Genomic DNA, 21,130 nt, shown 5'->3' with positions numbered 1-21,130 from the left:
GTGAGCGCTAGTGTAGACACCGCACTAGCACCTACCATCCCGTCCAGGGGCGCTAGGTAAGATGCAGGGTACATTCCCCTCCCCTCAGGCGGGACAATGAGGGAGCAGGAGCGCGCTACTGAAGGGAGACGCGAGGGAGGCCGCCCAGCGGGCTGCTCGCCCCCGCCGCGCGGGGCAGGGGAAGCGCAGGGCACGTAGCTCGAGCCCCGCTCTCCGCCAGGACCCCGCCAAAACTGCCTCCCCCACCCTAGCCGGCGGAGAGAAGCGCTCTCCGCCCCGTCCCGCGAGCCGGCCCCTAACCCGGCCCCCACAGCACCCGGAACCCCTCCCACCCGTCGCGAGCCCCAACTTAACTACCAGCCCGCTCCGCCCCGCTTACATAACGGCTCCCGCAGCCTCTCGCGGGACTCCCGCCTCCACGTCACCGGCAGACCAGACGGCGACAACATGGCGGAGCGGAGGAGACATAGGAAGCGGATCCAGGTTTGCAGCTTCCCGCGGGGACTCGTGGCGACCTCCTGCCCTGTCTCTGCTCCCGCTCGAGCACCCTGCGGCCGGCCCTGCTCCCCGCCCCCGACGCCTGGAGGCCCCCGGCCTCCTGCCCACCCTCGGGCCCCCCACCAGCCTCTCGCCTCAGCCCCTGACTCCCTCCCGTAAGGCCCTGCCCGAGTGCCCCTCTCCTCCCTGGAGCACGCCCGCCTGAAGCCTGCGCGCCCCGCCGCATACCCCGCTCCCCACCCGCGTGCAAAGCCCAGCCCTGCGCACAGCCCACCTGTCCCACTGGCACCCTGCCTCATGTGACCACACACGGACCACGGCTGCATGCTACCCTTGTTGTGGTACCGTAGCAATACATCAGCTCCGTGCTGGCCTGCGTGCCCCCACCCAGCTCCTATGCATGCTCACATAGCCTCCCCCACCGACACACCTGTGCAGAGGGGCACCCCCAGTGCGCTACACCTGTCGCAAAAGCGCAGCTGTGCGCTGGCCATTGAATTAATGGGAATAACCATTTTCTTCCTTTTGGAGGAGGTGACGGAAGGGGTTTCCACATCCTGGAAACTGTCTGAATTTCTCATACCTTCTTGCAGCTTAAAGACCTATTCAGTTGTAAGCAAAAATATGTGGAAGGGATTTTCTTCATAATATGGCTTAAAACTTTTCATTCTTTTTCTTAAAGAGGCAAGGTGGGTGAGGTAATATCGTTTATTGTACCAGCTTCTGTTGGTGAAAGAGATGAGCTTTTTTTGAAATTTAGACAGATAAATGATTACTTTTGTGAATGGTGGGTGTCTTTTCAGGTACAGTAAATCATCCCTCCTACATCTCCCCCACCCCTCAAAAAATCCTGTCGTCTTTAGATATTAAAAAGTTTATTTAGACAAATACTAACGAAGTGGGAAGGAGCTGTTTTCAGTAAATATTCAAGGGGGGGAATAAAGCATTTATTACAGCTGGAGCAATAAAGGCATCTGTAGTTCAGGTTGCCAAAACATATTGGGTGGGATCCACAATGCTACTTAGGTTCTTAAATCCCAGTTTTCGTGTCACTGAGATCCATAAAACACGCACTAAATGCTGTAGGTGTCTAAACTCATTTGGCACCTAAGTTTTCAGGGTAAGTTCTCCTTTGTGCCTATGTTTATGTCTCTGAGAGTGTACATGTCTGCCTTCCTCAAGGGGTTGAGACACCATCTCCTGCCTAAACCCCAGAGCAATTCACAAGATCTGGAAAGATAGGCATTTGGCTGCCTATCTCACATACGTGGCCTAAACTGGTAGGTGGCCTCTGAATCTGCTTACCAGATTGGGTCCCATTCAGTATCTGGCCGGAGGAGGAGGTGGTTCCCATCTTATAACTTTAGCCCCCTGGTTAGAGCATTCACCTGGGATGTGGGAGATTCCGGTTCAATTCCCCCTTCTCTAGCAGAGGGAGGATTTGGATGGGGTATCCCACATCTCTCAGGAGAGTGCCCTAATCACTGATGTTAGGTTCCCTCAATGTCTCCTGCTGAAGCTGGTCCACTGTGGATAAATAATAAGTGAGTGGAGCAGAGAGACTGAAGCCGGGGTCTCTGATTTCCCAGGTGGATGCCTTACCCACTGTACTACAGTCATTCTCTCCCCCTGTTTCTGGCCCAATGATGATTTAATGATTTATCCACAGTGGAACAGTCATTGAGCAAGAGAGAGTTTGAGAATTTACAAGTTATTTTGTTAAGTTAGTTTAAGTTAAAAACAAACCTTTAAGAAATTAAGGAGCTATCAGTCTTTTCTTTGTCCAAATGATTTTAACAATGGAATAATGCAGGCATTTCAGACTTCCCATACAGTTAAAATTAATTGAAATCTTGTGCAGGAGCACAGGGGGAACCCTGGAAGCACAGAGAGTCTCACCCTCCTTCACATATCACCAGTTTCGCTAATACAACCCTCTCTCTCACTTAATAAGTCAATTGCAAATTAAGGGACATATTCTCCAGTATGCTTAATTCTGCTCTAATGATGCTAAGCAGTTGTAAAACCATCTTAACTAGCTGACGTGCTCTGGCTGTTCTGGTGTACTGGTGAATTTGCCCCTAAATTTCAAATTTCAAAAAAAGATCTTCAAATAATTAGAAATGATGTATGGTAATCTTCTTCTTAGGTTTCTTGTTTAGTATTCATGTATGAAAAAACCCTAGAGAAATTATGAGAGAACAAACTGCATTAACATGGAATTAAGTTTGAGCATATATATCAAATAATCAGTAACTTCTCAATTGAAAACATTATAGAGAAGTTGTAATTATCCTAAAACCAAGCATTACAAACACAGAAAATGATGCCATGCAGGGAGGGGAATATGTAAAAAAAAAAATCTGTCTTTAGAAATAAATTTAATCTGGGATCACAAATACTACATTACTTCAGGGCAGAGATAAGGTTGTTTAAATTTCTTCACCATGTTTTTTTTTTTTAACCTGAATATGTTTGGAGTTCTTTTAAATGTAACCTTAACTCTGAATTTCCTGGGTTTGTAATGTATCTTTTGGGAATAATTACACCATCCCTGAAATGTTTTATATTGTTACATTACTGATATATATTCCCTGGCAAAATATACTAAAATGAAGTTAAGGTTGAGTGTGTGTGTGTGTGAACTCATGGAGGCAGTGTTCATGTAATGAATTGTAGAGTCATACAGTTTGTGTATTTATTCACTTTGATCATCTCACGTGCCCTGTCCCCACTAATCTATCACACTGGGACTCATTCTAGCATGCCATGCCCATGATCAGTGTCAAACGGCTGCCATTAAAAAAAGAAAAAACGGTCAGAGAAATGTTTCTTCTTTCTTCCTCCCAATTTGGAATTTTCTGGGGGAAGAAAATCATACCTGGTTTGGCCCAAGAAGGGCAGGATTCATTCTTGTGCTTGTGACCTGTTCTTTTTTTAAAAACTTTAAAAGAAATTACTATTAAAAAAAGAAAACTGGAAAAAGCATATTTAGAACAAGAAAATAATTAGGTGCTTACAAGTTAGAATTGCATCCATTGCAATAACAATTTAAATATGACATTTAATGTCTGGTGTAATAACAACCTAAGGCTCCAATCCTGAAAAACTCATACGTGTATTTAAAGCATTTAAGAAGTACTCCTGAATTTAACAGGACTACTCACATGCTTAAAGTTAAGTATGTGTATAAGAGTTGGCAGGACCGAGGCCTAAATTTGTAACACAAATATATAGATAAACATGTTGCCTTCTTAGCAGTTTCTCCATCATATATCAAACAGAATGTAGGAGATGAGTCCACAAAGAGAGTACTCTTTAATTCGCAGAGTTCTTAATTGGCCAAAATGAGTCAGTTGTTTTTCTTAGCTTCTCGGACTGATTTGGCATAGTTCAAAAAGGAACACCAGTTTTCAAAGTAATACTGCAAGCTGCCTCTATTAAGGTAGTCAATTTTTCCATTATAAATGTATATCCGATTTTCTGGAACCAAGGGTGAATCCATGAAGCAATGTAGGCTCCTAACTTCTATTGTAATCGGTGGAAGTTAGGAGCCTTAATATAAGTTAGGAGTCTACGTTGCTTTGTGGACTCCACCCTAACTGTTGATTATAGGCTGGTGTTTAAACTTCCAATCATTTGCCATCACTAAAAGTTTGCAGATGACACACACATTGGGGGAATGGTAAATATTGAGGACAGGTCACTAAAACACAGCAACCTGGAATGCTTGTAAAACTGGGCACAAACAAACAATATGCATTTTAGTATGGCTAACGTAAATGTATTCATCTAGGAACAAAGAATGCAGGCCATACTCACAAGATAGGGGAACTCTATCCTGGAAAGCAGTGACTGAAAAAGATTTGGTGTCATGGTGGATTATCAGCTGAATATGATTTTCTAGTGTGATGCTGTGGCCAAAAGGACTAATACAATCCTTGGATGCATAAACAGGGGAATCTCGAGTAAAAGTAAAGAGGTTATTTTACCGTTGTATCTGGTACTGGTGCAACTGCTCCTGGAATACTGTGTCCAATTCTGGTGTCCACAATTCTAAAAGGATGTTGAAAAATTGAAGAAGGTTCAGAGAAGAACCATGAGAATGATTAAAGGATTAGCAAACCTGCCTCATATTGGTAGACTCCAGGAGCTCAATTTATTTAACTTAACAAAAAGAGATGGTAAAGGGGTGATTTGATTTCAGTCCACAAGTATCTACATGGGGAATACATATTTTTATAGTGGGCTTGTCCATCTAGCAGAGAGGTATAACACAATCCAATGGCTGGAAGTTGAAACTAGACAAATTCACGCTGGAAATAAGGTGTAAATTTTTAACAATGAGAATTATTAACCACTGGTACAATTGATCAATATTCATGGTGGATTCTCCATCACTAGTAATTTTTAAATCAAGATTGGATGTTTTTCTAAACGATACGCTCTAGGAATTATTTTGGGGAAATTGTGTGTCCTGTGCTATACAGGAGGTCAGACTAGATTACTACAGTTGTCGTTCTGGCCTTGGAATCTATGAATCTAGACATAAAACAATGAAGGAGGTTAGCCTCTTGACTTAGGCAAAATAAGAAAAAAACCAAGTTTCTCATATCCCACCAGGATTTATTTCCTTTCCATAGTTATGTAGTCTCTCATTTTCCCCATATCTAAGTTGTGTTGTTTCTCTCCGTCTAGAAATCCCACCTTCATCTCTTCCTTTTTACTCTGTTTCCACTCAGTGGTGTTTCCCTGCCACACAGCTCTCTTCTATGTAGTGTCCTGGCAGCAAGGTGAAATTTACTAAAATTTTGGTCTTTGAAGGATCAATAAAAAGGATTTTGGAGGTAAAGATTCTAGTAAATCTTAACTTGGGTGGCAGTTTAACTGAGGTAATAGGAAGAGCACTATATTAAACAAAATGTTGAAAAGAGAAAATCCTGAGGGAATCAGATTGCTAAAAATGGTGTGATACTTAGTGATATTGAGGTTTCTGAAGACCCAAGACTTTAATTTCTCGAGAAAGCTGTGTGTGTGTGTGTGTATATATATGTATATATAATAGGATGTATTTAAAAAAATTTTTCCTTTACAGTCTGCAGATTAACATCTGTTTAAGAAAGTCTAAATACATATGTTCAAAAAAGGTATTGGGGGGAGAGGGGGAGTTATTGTGTTTTTCTGTTATCCCGGAAACCTGATCCAAGGTGTTCTTTCATGTCGTTAACAAAACAAACATGTTTTATAACCTACAATGAAAGTATTCACTTAAACACAAAGTTGTCTTAGTCCAGTTCATTTGGACAGGTGTTCAGTTGAACATCACAGCTGGAACTGTACTGGCCAAATTCTAAAGTGGATAATTATATCGTGCCTACCTAAAATTGTGCCTATACTTGTATTTGGATAAATAATTAGTACTTATTAAATGCCTCTCATCTTAGTGTCACTGTATTTCACAAATATTAGTAAATATGACCACTATTACATAGATGGAGAAACTGAGGCAAAGATTGTGATTGGTCAATGCCTCAGTCCAAGTTGGTGGCAGACTTGGGAATAGAAATCCAGATTTCTTGATTTTTTCAGTCAGTTTCTCTAACTGCTATACACAGGCTTTTGGGATTCAACTAGATGAAAGATGTGCTGCTCATTATTTTTATGAAGCCGTTAACTTCATAATCCTACAGTTGGTTCTTCCACATTTGGGTTAGAATCTGTGGGTAGGACATTGTACAACAGCTTGCACCACTGTTTCTGTGGTTTACCCTTTCAGTGGATGAATAAAGGACTGGTCTTCAGAAGTGACAATAGAACACTTTTCACTAAAACTAAACCAACTTTCCCATTTGTTAGGGCTCTTTTCGGTTAGTTTCAGGGTGATTTTTTAAAAAAGGTCAGATGCTGGCTGGAGAGACAGGGAGGGAGAATGGCAAAAGGTAGAGAGGAGTGTACGCACAAGAGATGTCAGATAGTGGAGGAGGAAGAAAAGAAGAACAAGAAAAACAGGAGAAGTAGCAAAACAGGATATGAAGACAAAGATAATTTATTCCATGATAACAGCACTTACTGTCAGTCAGACAAGTAGTATGCTCTTCAAAAACACCAAGTCAGGTGTGGGGAAGGGCCAAATCACCTGGCATAAGGCTAGGAGAAAAAATTAGGCATGACCTTTGCTTTTAAAATGTTGTCCCCTCCTCCTATTTTGTCATTAATTATTAATTTTGAAATATGATACTTTTAGTTGTTGCACAACAAAATTAAAGCTATGACTGAATATAATAAAGGAAAAAATAGATGATTCTTTTTTAGTGAGAGATATTTATATGGGACACAATGTCAATGAGCAATAGTAGAGAGAGAAGGTGGGTGAGGTAATATCTTCAGTTGGACCACTAACAGATATTACCTCACCCACCTTGTCTCTCTATTTACCTGGGACCAATACGGCTACAAGAACACTGCAATGAGCAATATTGTTCATCCTTTTTTCTTAAAGGATGCATTTCTTATGGTTAAAATATAGTACCCCGGTAGTCTGGAGATCTTGCTTCTAGGCCTGGTTCTGCAACAGGCTTCCTTTGAGGGACCTCGGGTAACTCACATATCAGTCACTTAGTCTAGAACAGGGGTCGTCAATCTATTGTACACATGCCAAAGATGGCATGTGAGCCGGTTTTTAATGGTACGCTGCTATCTGCCGGGGACAGCAGCATGCAATTAAAAATCCTGCCTGGCCTGGCCTACTCTTCTCCGCCCACTGCTCTCTCCTTGCAGGGCAGGCAAGCTTGCCCCTCCCTGTGGCCGATCAGCTGACAGCCCTTGTTATGGAAGGGGAGAGGGAAAAGCAGAGCCGCAGCAAGCTCTCTGCTCCGGTGATGTTGGGGAAGGGCGTGGAATCGGCATATCGCCTCCAGCCTCCTGCCGTGAGCCGCTCAGGGCAGGGGGCTGGGAGAACCCCCACGACCCCAGCCCTCTGCCCTGACCCATGAACCCTCCTCACACACACCCAGCCCTCTGCCCTCAGCCCTGCAACCCCCACACACCCCAGCCTCATGCCCTGACCCCTGCACCCCCCCACACCCCATGCCCTGACTCTTGCACATCCACACCCACATTCCCACCTGCACCCCTTGCACCAAATGGAAGCTGCCCAGGTAAGCGCTCCACACCCAAACCTCCTGCCCCAACCCTGAGCCCCCTTCCTCATTCTAGCTCCTGGCCAGACCCTGCACCCCAACCCCCAGCCTGCTCCTTCACCCCCAGCCCTGTTCTCAGTGCACTCCCACCTTCATCTCAGAGAGAGGAAGAGAATGGGCCAGAACCAGGGAGAAAGTAGGTACTTACTCTGTGTGGACAGGGCCGGGACCCCAGATGAGCAGCGGGCTGAGGGGGGCCGGCAGCCAGGACCCTGGCTGGAAGGAGCCAGCGGACGGAACCCCAGACCGGCAGCGGGCTGAGCCACTCAGCCCACTGCTGGTCTGGGGTCCTGGCCACCAGCCCCGCTCAGCCCACTGCCAGTCTGGGGTTCTGGCTGCTGCGCTTGCCAGTCAGAGTCCTGGCTGCAGGCCCCGCTCAGCCCGCTGCCGGTCTAGGTGAACAGAACCCCGGGCCGGCAGCGGGCTGAGTGGACCGGCGGTATAAAATCAACATTTTAATTTAATTTTAAATGAAGCTTCTTAAACATTTTGAAAACCTTGTTTACATACAACAATAGTTTAGTTATATTATATATAGACTTATAGAGAGAGACCTTCTAAAAAATGATAAAATATGGTATTGGTATGTGAAACCTTAAATTAAAGTGAATAAATGAAGACTTGGCACACCACTTCTAAACGGTTGCCGATCCCTGGTCTAGAGTTAGTCTTAGTCTTAGCTTATCACTTAGGGCTAGATTTTCAGGGATATTTAGGTGCTTAAAGGTGGAGAGAGGCAGTTTTGTAAATCCCACTAAATACCTGAAGATGTAAGATAGACACCTAAATAATTCTGAAAATCTGACCCCTAGCCTTTGTACCTGAGTTTCCAATACTGACCTGCCTGATAGTTCTAAACTCTAATTAGATGCCTGTAAAGTGCTTTGAGATCCTTGGATGAGAGGTGTTTTAAAATAGCAAAGGTGTTTTTTTTTTTTTTTTTCAGTGATATTTTTACCTTGACACATTTCTTAAATAAATGCTAAAGATGTTACACAAACCAACAAAGGCAAACAGAAAATAAATGTTCTTTCTCTAGGATACAGTGTAAGCTTTAATTTTTAATTTTGTTATTGTCTCCCATCTTTCATATGATTTAGTCAAGATAATTGAGTTTCACAAGCTTAGACATGTTGTGTGATTGAATTTTGTATAAAAATGTGTCCTGAATGAGTACATAATTTTTTGAAAGTGAAATTAGCTAGTTAATTTTTATTTATTTATATTTAACTCATAAGTGAAGTCTGTCCCAGGTTCTAGCACCATTGTCATCCATTAAAAACACTCTGATCAAATACAATCCTTTTCAGACTAAACAGGAACACATTCTTTTCTCCACTAATGTCTCCCACCAGAAAGCAAAACATCTGGACAGGCAAGTGAGTGAAAACTGCGGTTTACCATAAACTCAGCAACTCACAACTGTAACTTGAGCCTGTACATCAGAGGTGGGCAAACATCTGGCCCGAGGGACGCCCCTGGCCCCTCCCCTGCTGTTCCCCCTCCCCCACAGCCTCAGCTCACTCTGCCACCGGCAGCACAGCTGCAGAGCCATGGCCTGACCCTATGCTCTGCTGCACTGTGGCGTGGCTAGCTCCAGCTGGGCGGCATGGCTGCCTGTCCTGGTGTTCTGGGTGGTGCAGCTATAGCACCGCCAGCCACCAGTGCTCCAGGCAGCGTGGTAAGGGGGAGGGAACAAGGGGTGGGGGGAGTTGGATAGAGGGCAGGGGAGTTCGGGGTGGTGGTCAGGGGGCAGGGGTGTGGATGGGGTTGGGGCAGTCACAGGGCAGGGAACAGGGGGCATTGAATGGGTGCAGGGATCCCCGGGGGGCAGTCAGGAATGAGAGGAGGGGTTGGATGTGGCAGCGAGGGGCAGTCAGGTCTGGGGCTGGTCAGGGGACGGAGTGGGGGGGAGGGGAGTGGATGAGGCAGGACTTCTGGGTGGGGGGGCTCATCAGGGGGTGAGAACCAGCCCTTCGGACAATTTTGGAAACCCGATGTGGTTTCCAAAAAGTTTGCCCGCCCCTGCTGTACATGCTTACTTACTTTTATAAAATATCCACTACCATAACTCCTATTAGGAGACCCATCTTGCAATGATTAATAGCTTATCTAAATAAATTTCTTTCAAATTCTTTCAAAATAGTACAGATCCTTAGCCCAAACTAAGTCCTATTTGTGCCACTATACTGAAGGATGCTGTGAAGGTGTAGTTGGGGAATACCCTGGTGACCCAGAACTGGTATAATAGAATGCTTGGAGGACTTTTGGGGGATAGCATGATGCTGTACTCAGGGGTTGTTCTGTTGACATAGGATCACCAGAGGACTGTGGCTGCTTTAATTTATGCCCCCCAAAGTGGGAGGAGGTGTTGGAAAGATAGTATAATGACACCTCTGCCTCCTCCCTAGTATACACTGAATAGAGCTCTGGTGTGCCTTAGGATCCATCCCAATGTTTTGAGTGTAAAAACAGCATTTAACTAAAATAATTTTAACACAGTTGCAGTACTGTAATAATAAGAGAGGAGATGTTAGAACAAGGGACTGAGAGTCAGGCTCTATATCTGACTTCCCAGCTCCATCACTTGCTGTGTAACCTTGGACCAGTCACACAGGGCCTGTTTTTTCAGACTTACTGAACATCCACAAATCCCACTACAGTTAGTGGGACCTTTGAATGTCAAGCAGCTCTGAAAATGAAGCTTGTAAATTCTCTCATTTCCTCATTTGAAAATTGAGTAAAATATTTACTCCACTTCATAGATGTTTTGAAATCCTGAAAAGGTGCTATAGAAGTACAAAGTATTATTACTAAATATTCATATGGATAAATTCAAAGATTATTTAGAAGTGTGATCACTTCTTTAGTGTTAGAAGGACACCAAGATTCTTAATATTTTGTCTTCACATTAAATATCTTGTTAATGACAGTCCTCATTAGTTCTATTATGTTTTTCCAGAAACTTTGTTTATATTGTGACAGGGAAACATCCTATTTTAGGTCATGTCAATCATCTCACAAATGAGAAGAGCCTCAGTGAACAAGTCACACCTACGTGGGAACAAAAGAGAGAGAAGCTTAAGACCAGTTTAGCATGCGCAGGTTTTAAAAACTTCAGAAGTTTTCAATTTGTCAAATATCTATAGCTCCGTTCTGTTTGGGTCCATGCAGAGCCATCATTAGCATCAATGGAAATTACAAATGCATGTTGAGGGGAGATTAGAGTACATAGGGTTAACGGTTTCATCTGGATCTTCACCAGGCCTCCATTTGCAGGAATAGTTTTGAACCTGCAATCATTTGAGGAAATAATTTAGGCTATTTGTGCTTGCAAATTACATAAGTAATCTGTTATTTAGGCATTTAGATGACATAAAATGTGCCTACAAGAAAAGGAATGTGCATAAATGGAAATTAGGGCTGAAATTCTGGCCCTGCTCAAGTTAATGGGAGTTGAAATATTTGTTGTTTTGATATTCTTAGGTCTGAAATAGAGGTCTGTCAAATTGCATCTTTAAAAAGAGCAATATATTTAAGTTTCTGACACGTTCTGTGTTTTGGTGGGTTTTTTTTGTTTTGTTTTTTAAATATATGCCCGTGTACACTTGGTAAGAGCTATTTAACTCTGGAATGGCCTCCCAAGGGAGAGCCCTATTGCTTAGAACACTGAAAACTAGACTGGACAGAACATTAGAAAATGCACTGTAGGTAGGGAACAATCGTGAACTGGCCGGATAACAGGCAGGGGAAAAACATAAGCAAGACTAGCAGTAAAATTAAGCATTGATGGAAAATGTGAATGATTTTTCCAAGAGAGCATTTCCATACTCTGCATTGTGAAATAAGGACATTTGTCCTGTAGGGAGCTATTGTACTAAATATAGGTTATTTGATAGGGTGGAAACTCACAAATATTACAAAAACTTTAAGTGAAAATTAACCCATTGTATTTATTCCTCCGTATTTATAACATCAGTATGCATGTCAAAGTATCAACACAACAGAGCGAGTCAGTTCATATCAATTATAGTTGCATTAGTTATGTGTGGTGTTTGGGTATATCTATTTGTGTAGATTTTTTGTTTATGCATTGCTATGGGATAGATTTACAAAGATTTCAAGTGAAGATTCAGAAATCAAGTAGGAGCATGGAGAAATGCTTCATTTTGCCTATATAAGGGCTAATGTACAATCATCCACTGTAGTACAGGCATGTGCGTTCAACCTTACGTGTGTTGCATATATATGTGTGTACAAGATACATGCTCCAAAGGATTTAGTCTGGAAGATACTGGCATTCTGAGAATTACCCAGTACATTCTGTCATTTGGTAAAGTGTGTGTCGTATGTTAAGTGTAATTTCCTTTTCAAGTTGTCCATTCAGATAGGAAAGGCAACAGCGTGCTCAGGTGGGATGACCACTCATCAACCAATTTATTTTACAAGCTCTTCCTGTTTGTGTACAAATTGTTTAATTTTGGTAATACCCTCTCACTCTGTCTAAAACTTTTCAGTTTGGTTTTAAAAAAATACTTGATCTTTGCATTTCCATTTAAAGTGTTTATTGCAGAATTAAAATGTATTGCTATAAGTGCAAGACCAGAAGTGGTTCATGACAGGCATGTTATGGATTAAAAATAACTAATACATCTATAGAGCATTCATATTCCATACTGCCATGTAAGTGACCCAGCCTGTTCTAGTGCCGTGCTCTGCAGTCCTGCAAAGCAAGCACAGGCACAGAGATGATACTTTCAGTTTCATGACATAGCATTATTCTGCAGTGACTGATCTCTGAGTGTTATTTGGGTTGCAGAGACACTCTAATATATCACTTTACATTCTTACAAATATGTTAATATTCACACATGCAAAACAGCTAATCCTTCTCCTCAAATGCCCATTTTTGTGAGGATAACTGAGGTTTCTACATCTTAGCCCAGCACATTTTTGTCTTGTTACTTCCTTTCTCCAAACTGGTAGCATCTCTTCAATTGTTGTCTCAATTTCTGCTTGTAAAGTCATTCTTAAGTCATGTGGTATCACCTACAGCTACCAGTCATAAGATTCTGTAAGTGCCTCCCTACCTTTAAAGACTTCATCAGTTTCTACTCCTTTTCCACATTAGGTTCAAGCTTCTCATTGCATTAAAGGTTTTGTGCCACTCAGCTCTGCCAACATGTCTGCACATTTATCATCTGACAGTCTCTGACTCCTGGGTTCTCCATTTTGTCTCTTTCCACTCTCAACTTTATAATTTCTTTCATGCGGTCCTGTATGCTTAGAACAGCATCCCACCTTCCATGTGCCAAGCGCCTTCCTTCTCCTCCTCAGTTCCTCCTTTAACTCACTCTTGCAAAGCCTTCAAGCTTTGATCTCATGACGTGGTCTTCAAACTATCTCAGAACTGAACTTTTGGCTCAGTTTGTCTTATGCAGACTGAAAGCTCTTTGGAGCAAGGACCATGCTGTTCATTATTTATATATTGCCAAAAAAAAAAACTTGGTGCTTTTTAAAATAATTGAGATTTAAGTTAAAATGAAACTCTCTTGGCTGTATTTAAACCAGTATTAATTTTATATTTTTATATTATAGGAAGTTGGTGAGCCGTTCAAAGAGGAGAAAGCTGTAGCCAAATACCTACGTTTCAACTGTCCTACAAAATCTACCAACATGATGGGCCACAGAGTTGATTATTTTATTGGTAAGATTATCTGTAACCAAATAATGATACTGCATATTTACTAATATTGTACTTTTTTTAAATTTAGGTTACTAGTATTTTTAATTAGTAAGCTGTGTAAGGTTTATAGCCCAGGAAAATTAACAAGGCACTTACTAGTCAGAAGATTACATTTACCAACCTGAAGCAGATGCAGAAGACACAGTCAGGAGGAAAGCAGAAGTGAGGTCCAGAGTAAGACGCCCTGGTGAAAAGCCTGGTCTGTCTTCCACCCCTATCTGCTGGTAAGGGAGGAGGATTGAGATTTCTAACAGGCAGTTGTCCCTGCACCCTGCTTGGGGGCTCTAATGTTCACGTTGGTCACTGAGTAGTAGGTGTCTGATAAATCTGACACCACATCCCACCTCTAGCTGCTGAAAGGGAGCAGTAGCTTTCTGTCTCTTCCCCATCCTCTTGAGTATCCTGGTTGCTGTGAAAGGGACAGACTCTGCTACTTTACTTCCCCAGAGCCTTCAAGCTGCTGGGGGGAAAGTGGCAGCAAATTTCCACTACACAACCCCTCTCTTCGTCTCCAGGTTTTGGGTCTTTTTTCTCTATGAATAAAGCCAGAGCTTTGTCAAACAGCAATAGCAGCATTAAATTAATATGATTAAAATTAATATGACCCCTCGAGGGGTCTGAATGGAAGCAGGAAACTAACCTAAATCTTGTTGATTTAATTGTCTTGCTGCCTCTCTGAGCTATGAGGAGTAGCAGAGGTACTATTTGCAGACTTTGCAAGACAATACTACATTGGCTATTCTGTTCTCATCCAGAAACTTATTTGTAATGATAAGGGGTATAAATTATCTTTTAATATGAAATTGATGGCGTAGTCTCTCATAATCACTAGGGAAAGCTTCCCATGTGCCATGGCCAGTGATTTTTTTTTTTTCAAACTCTATTTTTAGTTCACTTTTCATTATGAAGTAATGTTACAAAAATTGTGAGGGGTGGCATTAGGACTATGAGACAAGTCGTCCTACTTCTACTTATAACTTCATACAGACTCCTTTCTGTAGCCTTGGTCGAGCTTCTGAACCTTCCTGCCCTAGTTTCTCCATCTGTAAAATGGAAATGAAGGTAATTATATACCTCAGATGGGTGTAGTGAGGTTCAATTAATCTTCATAGTGTTTTTCAGATATAAAGGGCTATGTAAGAGCTATATACTTGTATTATAACTTTCTTGGTAGTTTGAATGGTTATATTTTTCAATCACTTATTTTCCTTGTAACTTTTGGAGATGACATTGTATTACTGGTAAAATTTTATACAAAAATGGCAGTAATATAACAGAAAATTCCACTCTCATCAAATGAAGGCATTTCTTGCTTGAGTGTTCAGTAAGTCATGCTGGTGTTTAAAATGTTAATCATTTGTTTTATTTTTTGAAGGGCATCCATCACCTCCTTTCTCCGCCCCTCTCCCATCCCACCCTTAAAAGCCCCAAGTTAAGGTGACTGTCCTGGCTGAAGGGGTTAAGGATACTACTTTCACTTGTACCCATCCCCTACTGGCTTAGGAGTAAGGCATGTGTGGTGTGGTATCAGGATTACTCCACCTGTATTTGGTATAATGGTGCTGTAATACTATAGTAGTTCAAAGTCTGTTTTGCCTGGTTAGAAAAAAAAAGTGCTCTATTGTGTATCCCTCAGTGTTGCAGGGAAACCTCAACATGGGCACCCCCCTGGTGCCGACATTAGTAGCACAGGCGTAGCCCACCTCAGTTTCCATTTCAGCTGCCTATGCAAATGAATATTGTCTCTCTCAGCAGCAAATTCAAACCCTTTTATTCATATAAAGTGCCACAATCTTCAGATCCTTCATGGTAACAACAGTTTCTCCCAAAACAGAACACAGCATTCTTCCAGGTTACAACATAGAACTCTTCAATCCCGTTCAGAGGTCACCATTCTCTGGTTGCCCACCTGAGAGTTGTTAACCGTTCAACCCCAGTTTCTTTATCCCTGTTCTAGAATCCTCACTCTCCAGGGCATTCACCTGAGAGTTCCAAGACCAGTTTCTTTCTCACAAGTCGTCTTGTATAGCCCCACATTAGATCCCTGCAGTATTCCACTCCCCAGACCTCCTTACCTATGAGTTTTACCTCTGGTCCTGGGGATCTTCTTCTCCTTGCATCTAGGTCTGGCTTACACTGATCAGACTGGTTCTTTCCCTTGTTCCTAAGGCCTCTGCACAAGCTTTCCTGCAACTCATAAAAGGTTCCCCAGCGCTAGTCAGTCCTCCCAACAGCTTTCCTCAGAACTTGTCACCAGCAGCTCACAGTTACTGTTTTCCTAGAGTTCTTTCCCTCTAGCCACTCTTTGCTACTCTTCTGTTTCTCCTCTGGTCTCAGGCTGCTCATGCCTCTTCCTGACTCTGACATGCTCATACTCTCTCTTTGTCTCAGTCTCCTCCTTGTGATATGGCCTTGCTCTGAAGCCCAATTGGGAGGCACCTGACCAGTCACAGGTGCAGTGGGCCCCCCTCTGTCTTAAAGGGGCAAGTTTCACTGTGACATCCAGAATACAGCCAAGATGATCAGTGTATTCCTAACTGTTTGGTTTTTTTTCTTCTTCTTTTGCTTCAGGTTCTCCTTCTAAACCATTTGTCTTGTGTTGATTAGGAAATTTAATTCTTACTGTGGGATATAAAACAGAATTGTAAATAGGATGAAATTCAAAAAGGACAAATGCAAAGTACTCCATTTAGGAAGGAACAATCACTTGCGCGCACACACAATGGGAAATGACTGCCTAGGAAGGAGTACTGTGAAAAAGGATCTGGGGATCATAGTGGACCATAAATTAAGTGAGTCAACAGTGTAACCTTGTTGCAAAAAAAGTGAACATCATTCTGGGATGTATTAGCCAGGAGAGTTGTAAGCAAGACACGAGAAGTAATTCTTCCGCTCTACTCTGCACTGATTAGCCTCAGCTGGAGTACAGTGTCCAGTTCTTGGCATCACATTTCAGGAAAGATGTGGACAAATTGGAGAAAGTCCAGAGAAGAGCAACAAAAATGATTAAAGGTCTAGAAAACATGACCTGTGAGGGAAGATTGAAAAAATTGGTTTTGTTTAGTCTGGAAAAGAGAAGACTGAGCTGGGACTTGATTTTCAAGTACATAAAAGGTTGTTACAAGGAGGAGGGAGAAAAATTTGTTCTTCTTAACCTCTGAGGATAGGACAAGAAGCAATGGGCTTAAATTTCAGCAAGGGAGGTTTAGATTAGACATTAGGAAAAAATTCCAAACTGTCATGGTGGTTAAACAGTGGAATAAATTGCTTAGGAAGGTTGTGGAATCTCCACCTGTCATAAATATGAAGGGAAGTGTAAACACCTTTAAAATCCCTCCTGGCCAGAGGAAAAATCCTTTCACCTGTAAAAGGTTAAGAAGCTAGGATAACCTCGCTGGCACCTGACCAAAATGACCAATGAGGAGACAAGATACTTTCAAAAGCTGGGAGGAGGGAGAAAAACAAAGGGTCTGTGGCTGTGTGATGCTTTTGCCAGGGACAGAACAGGAATGGAGTCTTAGAATTTAGTAAGTAATCTAGCTAGATATGCGTTAGATTATGATTTCTTTAAATGGCTGAGAAATTAAGTTGTGCTGAATAGAATGGATATTCCTGTCTGTGTCTCTTTTTGTAATTTAAGGTTTTGCCTAGAGGGATTCTCTGTTTTTGAATCTAATTACCCTGTAAGGTATTTACCATCCTGATTTTACAGAGGTGATTCTTTTTTACTTTTTACTTCTTCTATTAAAATCCTTTTCAGAAACTGAATGCTTTTTCATTGTTCTTAAGATCCAAGGGTTTGGGTCTGTGGTCACCTATGCAAATTGGTGAGAATTTTTACCAAACCTTCCCCAGGAAGTGGGGTGCAAGGGTTGGGAGGATTTTGGGAGGAAAGATGTTTCCAAACAACACTTTCCTAATAAATAAACCCAGATAAACGTTCGGTGGTGGCAGTGGAAATCCAAGGGCAAAAGGTAAAATAGTTTGTACCTTGGAGAAGTTTTAACCTAAGCTGGTAAAAGTAAGCTTAGGAGGTTTTCATGCAGGTCCCCACATCTGTACCCTAGGGTTCAGAGTGGGGAAGGAACCTTGACACTATCTTTGGAGATTAAGAGCAGGTTAGACAAACACCTGTCAGGGATGGTCTAGATAATACTTAGTCCTGCCATGAGTGCAAGGGACTGGACCAGATGACCTCTCGAGGTCCCTTCTAGTCCTATGATTGAAAGAATAGTTCAGCAATATATTTTGCCATGAAGCTGTTCTAGAGTTCCAAAATCCAGTCCAATCACATGGAACACAGTTAAGTCCTTACTCCAAATTCAAGTTTGTTGGAAGTGTTTTCATTAAGTTTACACTTTTCTGGTATGATGCTCTGGCATTGTACGGAGCATAGTTATGACATTGTTTTTTTAAAAAAAAACCCTCAATAATACAGATTGTAAAACAAAAATGTGTAATATGCCTGACTAAAGAGTGAAAAAATCATAACTCTTTTCCTAGCTACACACACACACACAGCTGTGTTTGTGTTTTAAATTCATACAACCTTGAAGTGGGAGATCACATGGTATAATCAATACCATTAATAGAATGCTTCAGTAATGATTGGCTGAAAGCAATATAATTGGAGTACAGACCGGCAGACTGTTTGTGCAATAGCTATTGTACAAAGTGTAAATATTAAAAAAGAGGGGGGAAAAGGATGCATCATCAGTTGTGCCAGAGCTCCAGTCCGTGCAGCTGAAGGGTTGGACAAAAATAGTTCTCCTGTAAATTACCTTCTCACTAAACACCTGACTGCAGCGGCCCCCACAGAGCCATTTTGTAGCCAAGGAGTACCAGAGCACAGCAGCACTCCAGCCAGGCCTTGTGTCCCGAAAATGCCCTCTATGATGAGACTGGGAAGCAATGCTGTGGGGCTGGCTACATTATCTTTCCACCACCTGAATATTCCACTATGCCAGAGAAATTCCCATATTCTGGTATCTGGTTAAGATGGCTTGAAGGCTGCATTGTACTACCAGGGCAAAGTAACTTTATTGGGGGCCAGGATCTGTCCTGGAGCCTTTAAACTTCTAAAGTAACTAATTGGATCTCTCAGAGTTGAGGTTTGGTTGTTTTAAGCTTTAAAATCTTCATTATGATTTCAGACACTCTTTCTGAGCCTGTATGCACATGCTTACACCTTCGTACATGTTTGGACATTTGGTGTCTGCAAGCCAGTTTATACAGAAGGTGTGGGACAGCAATTTTGTGGGACAGGTTAATCAGAATTTTCCAGGATAAACAAATACCTCTACGCTTGTTCCTTTGATCTCATCTGCTCCATGATTAGTGTATTGCTGTTACTTTTAGAGCCTGGACATAACAATCCATTTCATATTTTGTGCCAGATTTTTGCTTTACATAGTTACATGGCTCCCTTTCATAGAATTTGGCCAAGAATATTTAAAGATTTAACTGTCACATTAAAAATAAAAAATCATGCCTTGAAATACATTTTTAAAATCTGACTTTTTTTTAACTACTTACATGTTTTACTTCCTGTATTTCAGCTTGGCTAGTAAAAATGGACTAATCAGTTTAACTTTTTTGATTTTCATTCACTAGCAGCACAAACTACTGTAGAGGATAATTTTTTTTTTTTTAAGGTTCCTTTGGAATTTCTTAAACAGAAAATCCCCACACCTTAGTTTTGGAATTATAACAAAATTCTTATTTAGGATAGGATTTGCTCTTGCAATGTCCTGTTAAAATTGGTTTGTAATATAATATTGTAAAAAGTATGCATCTGAACCTGGATTCTTTATGTAGTCGAAGTTCCCATTTGTATCAGTGGGAGCTCTGTTGCAATAGTGTAGCCTATCTCTCTAAGAGTGGGGTGGGGGAGGGTTGTTTCATTATGCAGGTAGGATTTTTTTTCCTGTATTTAGCAAAACTGAGAGAACTAATTACAGATTCTGTTTTTGTAGTATTTGGGTAGATCAGATATTGAAGTGAACTCTTTCTATATTTTATCACAGGTTTGTTTTTCCTTTTTTCCTTTCAGCCTCAAAAGCTGTGGACTGCCTTTTGGATTCTAAGTGGACAAAAGCCAAGAAGGGAGAAGAAGCCTTATTTACAACTCGAGAGTCTATAGTTGACTATTGCAACAGGTATGGCCTTTTAGTCAAGATAAATAGTCTTAATAACAAGTACAATTTTCAAAAGCGTTAAAGTCCCATTTTCTGAAGGTCCTAAATCACTTGGGCCCTTTTGAAAATGGGACAGCTACTTTCAAAAATTGTTTTCACTATTTTTCTTAACCTTTTGTGTGTACCTTATAGTTACTTCAAAAGAGACTGCTGAAGCAATGTATGTTTATGATTAGAATGTTTGAAAAAATATTTGTGGTGTTGTATCAGTAACATAGAAATAATGTAGTTTAATAATTGTAATTATATCACTGTTAACAATTAGAAGAACTTATTGGGCCCGATCCTGTAATAACTGGTGGCTTTGCCATTGGAGCAGCACCCCTGGAGGAAAAAGGAGACAGTAAAATAATAGCTAAGTGAAAGTATCTTTCTCCCAATTTCACAAACATTGTAATGTTTATCTAGCAGAATAGCTGCTCTTTCAGATGAAGAAAGTATTTCTTCACACAACACACAGTCAATCTGTGGAACTCTTTGCCAGAGGATGTTGTGAAGGTCAAGACTATAACAGGGTTCAGAAAAGAACTAGATAAATTCATAGAGGATAGGTCTATTAATGGCTATTAGCCAGGATGGGCAGGGATGGTATCCCTAGCCTCTGTTTGCCAAAAGGTGGGAATGGGCAACAGGATGGATCACTTGATGGTTACCTGTTCTGTTCATTCCCTCTGGGGCACCTGGCATTGGCCACGGTCAAAAGACAGGATACTGGGCTAGATGGACCTTTGGTCTGACCAATATGGTTGTTCTTATGTAAGAATTCTTGTGGGACTGCTGCTCTGAAGGCCTGGGCTCTATAACCGACAAATATCCAGCAGCAGTCGATCAAGAAACTGTCGGCTGCATTGGAGGGCAGCAAAGATAGATTTTAAGTTTCTACTTCATGACTTGTAGGAGCAAAATGAACTTTCCAGTAAAGACTGAAATTGGGAGAAGCTTTAAATGCCTTGTTGTTCAAGTGATTGTCCACATGGATTCCACCTTATGCACACCGGATTGGATTTTTTTGGCCAGCAGTGCTTGTTGGGGGTGGGCCTGTGCTCTAGATGTCCTCCAGCCCCCACACTCAAGGGCATAAGGGCAGAGCGGGCCCAACAATTCCTACTTATCAGTCACGGCCTTACTGGTGTAAGGTGTATGCAGCCGCATGCCTGGTGTATGCAGCCATATGCCCTCAAACCAACGTCCTCTGCCCTCACTTCTAAAGTAAGATTGCCTTCCCCTAAGAGGGGGGAGGCTATAACAGGCAGGGGTAGAGGAACAGTTGATCCTGGCAACAATTTCCTCCTCCTCCTCTGATATGGCAGCCAATCTCTCTACGTTGTCCAGCAGATGACTTTAAGGCATTCCAAAACTGAAGAAATGTGTCGCCAAGACCCTTGACATCCCACGGAAATTAGTGCAAGAGAAATTGCAAAAGCTGCTAGACATTCTGCATCCTTCCATGTCTGGTAGACTCTATGCTTATTAACAAGGGATTATTAGAA

The 21,130-nt window shown here is 41.9% G+C and overlaps 2 protein-coding genes across 6 annotated transcripts in view; both read left to right on the top strand.

The window, feature by feature from the left end:
• The window catches only part of GPR160 (G protein-coupled receptor 160), a 660,951-nt gene that overhangs the window by 576,272 nt on the left and 63,549 nt on the right, over positions 1 to 21,130 (top strand). The gene's annotated exons all lie outside the window — the stretch shown is intronic.
• The window catches only part of SEC62 (SEC62 homolog, preprotein translocation factor), a 35,674-nt gene continuing 14,923 nt past the window's right edge, over positions 380 to 21,130 (top strand). Inside the window, exons 1-3 of one of the 5 annotated variants that reach the window (XM_073359413.1) lie at positions 380 to 483; positions 13,296 to 13,404; positions 19,496 to 19,601. In XM_073359413.1, coding sequence (XP_073215514.1) covers positions 448 to 483; positions 13,296 to 13,404; positions 19,496 to 19,601 — 251 coding nt within the window. In that variant the 5' untranslated portion in view covers positions 380 to 447. Of the gene's footprint in view, positions 484 to 826; positions 1,111 to 13,295; positions 13,405 to 16,005; positions 16,236 to 17,083; positions 17,158 to 19,495; positions 19,602 to 21,130 lie in introns of those variants that run through there. The other 4 variants (XM_073359412.1, XM_073359416.1, XM_073359415.1 and 1 more) reach the window with 4 other exon arrangements.

The sequence above is a fragment of the Lepidochelys kempii genome, chromosome 9 (genome assembly GCF_965140265.1).
Source record: "Lepidochelys kempii isolate rLepKem1 chromosome 9, rLepKem1.hap2, whole genome shotgun sequence".
Classification (NCBI taxonomy): Eukaryota; Metazoa; Chordata; order Testudines; family Cheloniidae; genus Lepidochelys; species Lepidochelys kempii.
The sequence above is the reverse complement of the archived record's forward strand: the minus strand, read 5'-3'. Positions and strand labels throughout refer to the sequence as shown.